This window comes from Octopus bimaculoides, chromosome 23 (genome assembly GCF_001194135.2).
Source record: "Octopus bimaculoides isolate UCB-OBI-ISO-001 chromosome 23, ASM119413v2, whole genome shotgun sequence".
NCBI classification, from domain to species: Eukaryota; Metazoa; Mollusca; class Cephalopoda; order Octopoda; family Octopodidae; genus Octopus; species Octopus bimaculoides.
Window position 1 is genome coordinate 19,582,858 of NC_069003.1, and position 1,646 is coordinate 19,584,503.

The window sequence follows — 1,646 nt, forward strand, 5'->3', positions numbered from 1 at the left end:
ATAGACAGATAGATAGATAGATAGATAGATAGATAGATAGATAGATAGATAGATAGATATTGGCCACTGTGTAAAGTGGCTGGTATTAGGAAGGGCATCCAGTTGTAAAACCCATGCCAGCATGGAAGACAAATGGTAAATGATGATAATAATGATATATATTCAAATTTAAGTTTCATGGTCAATTTAATGCCTACACACACATACACACCACATAAAATACCATAAAACAGAATAAAAAAGAAATTATTCCAGAGTCTTGATATAGGTTTTATGGGCTCTTTTTAATAATTTTTCTACATATTTTTTTTTAAATGGTATATTTACATGTCAGTGTAAAGAAGAAAGAAACAAAAGTATTCAATAGAAAAAGTAAAATTAAACAAACACACACACAATTTATAGGAAACTCAAAAATCAAAACTTCATTGGCCTATTCGGAGTTTCTGGGTGCTGATCTTCAAACAAATATTCTGTGTGTGTGTGTGTGTGTGTGTGAGTGTGTGTGTGTGTGTGTATAGAGAGAGATACAAAATAAGTATGCAATATACTTACTATAGTCAGGATCAGCGGCATAAAGATCTATCTGGTTAATGTCTAGCTGTTTTTCAGCACCATCAGACACAAGGTTCACAGCCATATTTGAAGGAGAATGTGGAGTTGGTGCAGAAGAAGCAAGATTGACTTTATTTTTTACTTGAGCTGAAATAGCAACAACAACATTAATAATAATAATAATAATAATAATAATAACAATAATAATAATAATAATAATAATAATAATAATAATAATGATAATAATAATAATTCTTCATAATAGCAACAGCAGAAAGAATATACTTCTTTTATTTTTCAAAGGCAAAAAAAAAAAAACAGGTCAATGGAATTGCAAACAAAAATATATTTTCCAAATATAAAACGTCCAGAAATACAACCAGAGAGAAGGATATGGAACATTGGTGGAACAGCTCTGGTTGTTTGTTGTTGTTTTTTATTACTATATAACAGATAGAATAGTAATAAGGCAATAAGTTCAGAAGGTAATAGATATAGGAGATAAAAAACAAGGGAGGATAAGGTAGAAAATAAATAAATAAATATCCCAGTCACACATCAACTAAACAATTGCAAACAGTGTGTGTTTGTGCATGCATAATACATACACACACATATGTACACCCATAAATGCACACACACACATATATATATAAGCATATATGTTCATATATATACATATATGCACATATACATTCATATATACATATACATTATATAAATATATATATATATATATTATACGCGTACACATAAATATTATATTCATATGTTATGCATACTCCTATGCACACACATACACATTTACCCAACCATACACACATGCATACGCACACGGTATAATATGCATACACATACACAGATATATATGCATACACACACACATATATGTATACACAGACATAAAGTTCTTTTATCAAGCACCCATAACATTAGAAATACTATCCATAGGACAGACAAAAAAGAAATACAAAAATACAAATAAAAAATTGTTTACATTCAAGAATTATGCATCTGCTTGCCTGTCAATCTCACTTTTCAGTGGTGGCAGTGGCGGTGGCGGTGGCGGTGGTGGTGGTGGTGGTGGTGGT

The 1,646-nt window shown here is 30.5% G+C and overlaps 1 protein-coding gene across 2 annotated transcripts in view; it reads right to left on the minus strand.

The window, feature by feature from the left end:
- Window positions 1-1,646, minus strand: part of LOC106879042 (multiple PDZ domain protein) — a 586,571-nt gene that overhangs the window by 113,358 nt on the left and 471,567 nt on the right. For both annotated transcript variants that reach the window (XM_052975892.1, XM_052975893.1), the window contains one exon: window positions 556-702. In XM_052975892.1, coding sequence (XP_052831852.1) covers window positions 556-702 — 147 coding nt within the window. The remainder of the gene's footprint in view (window positions 1-555; window positions 703-1,646) is intronic.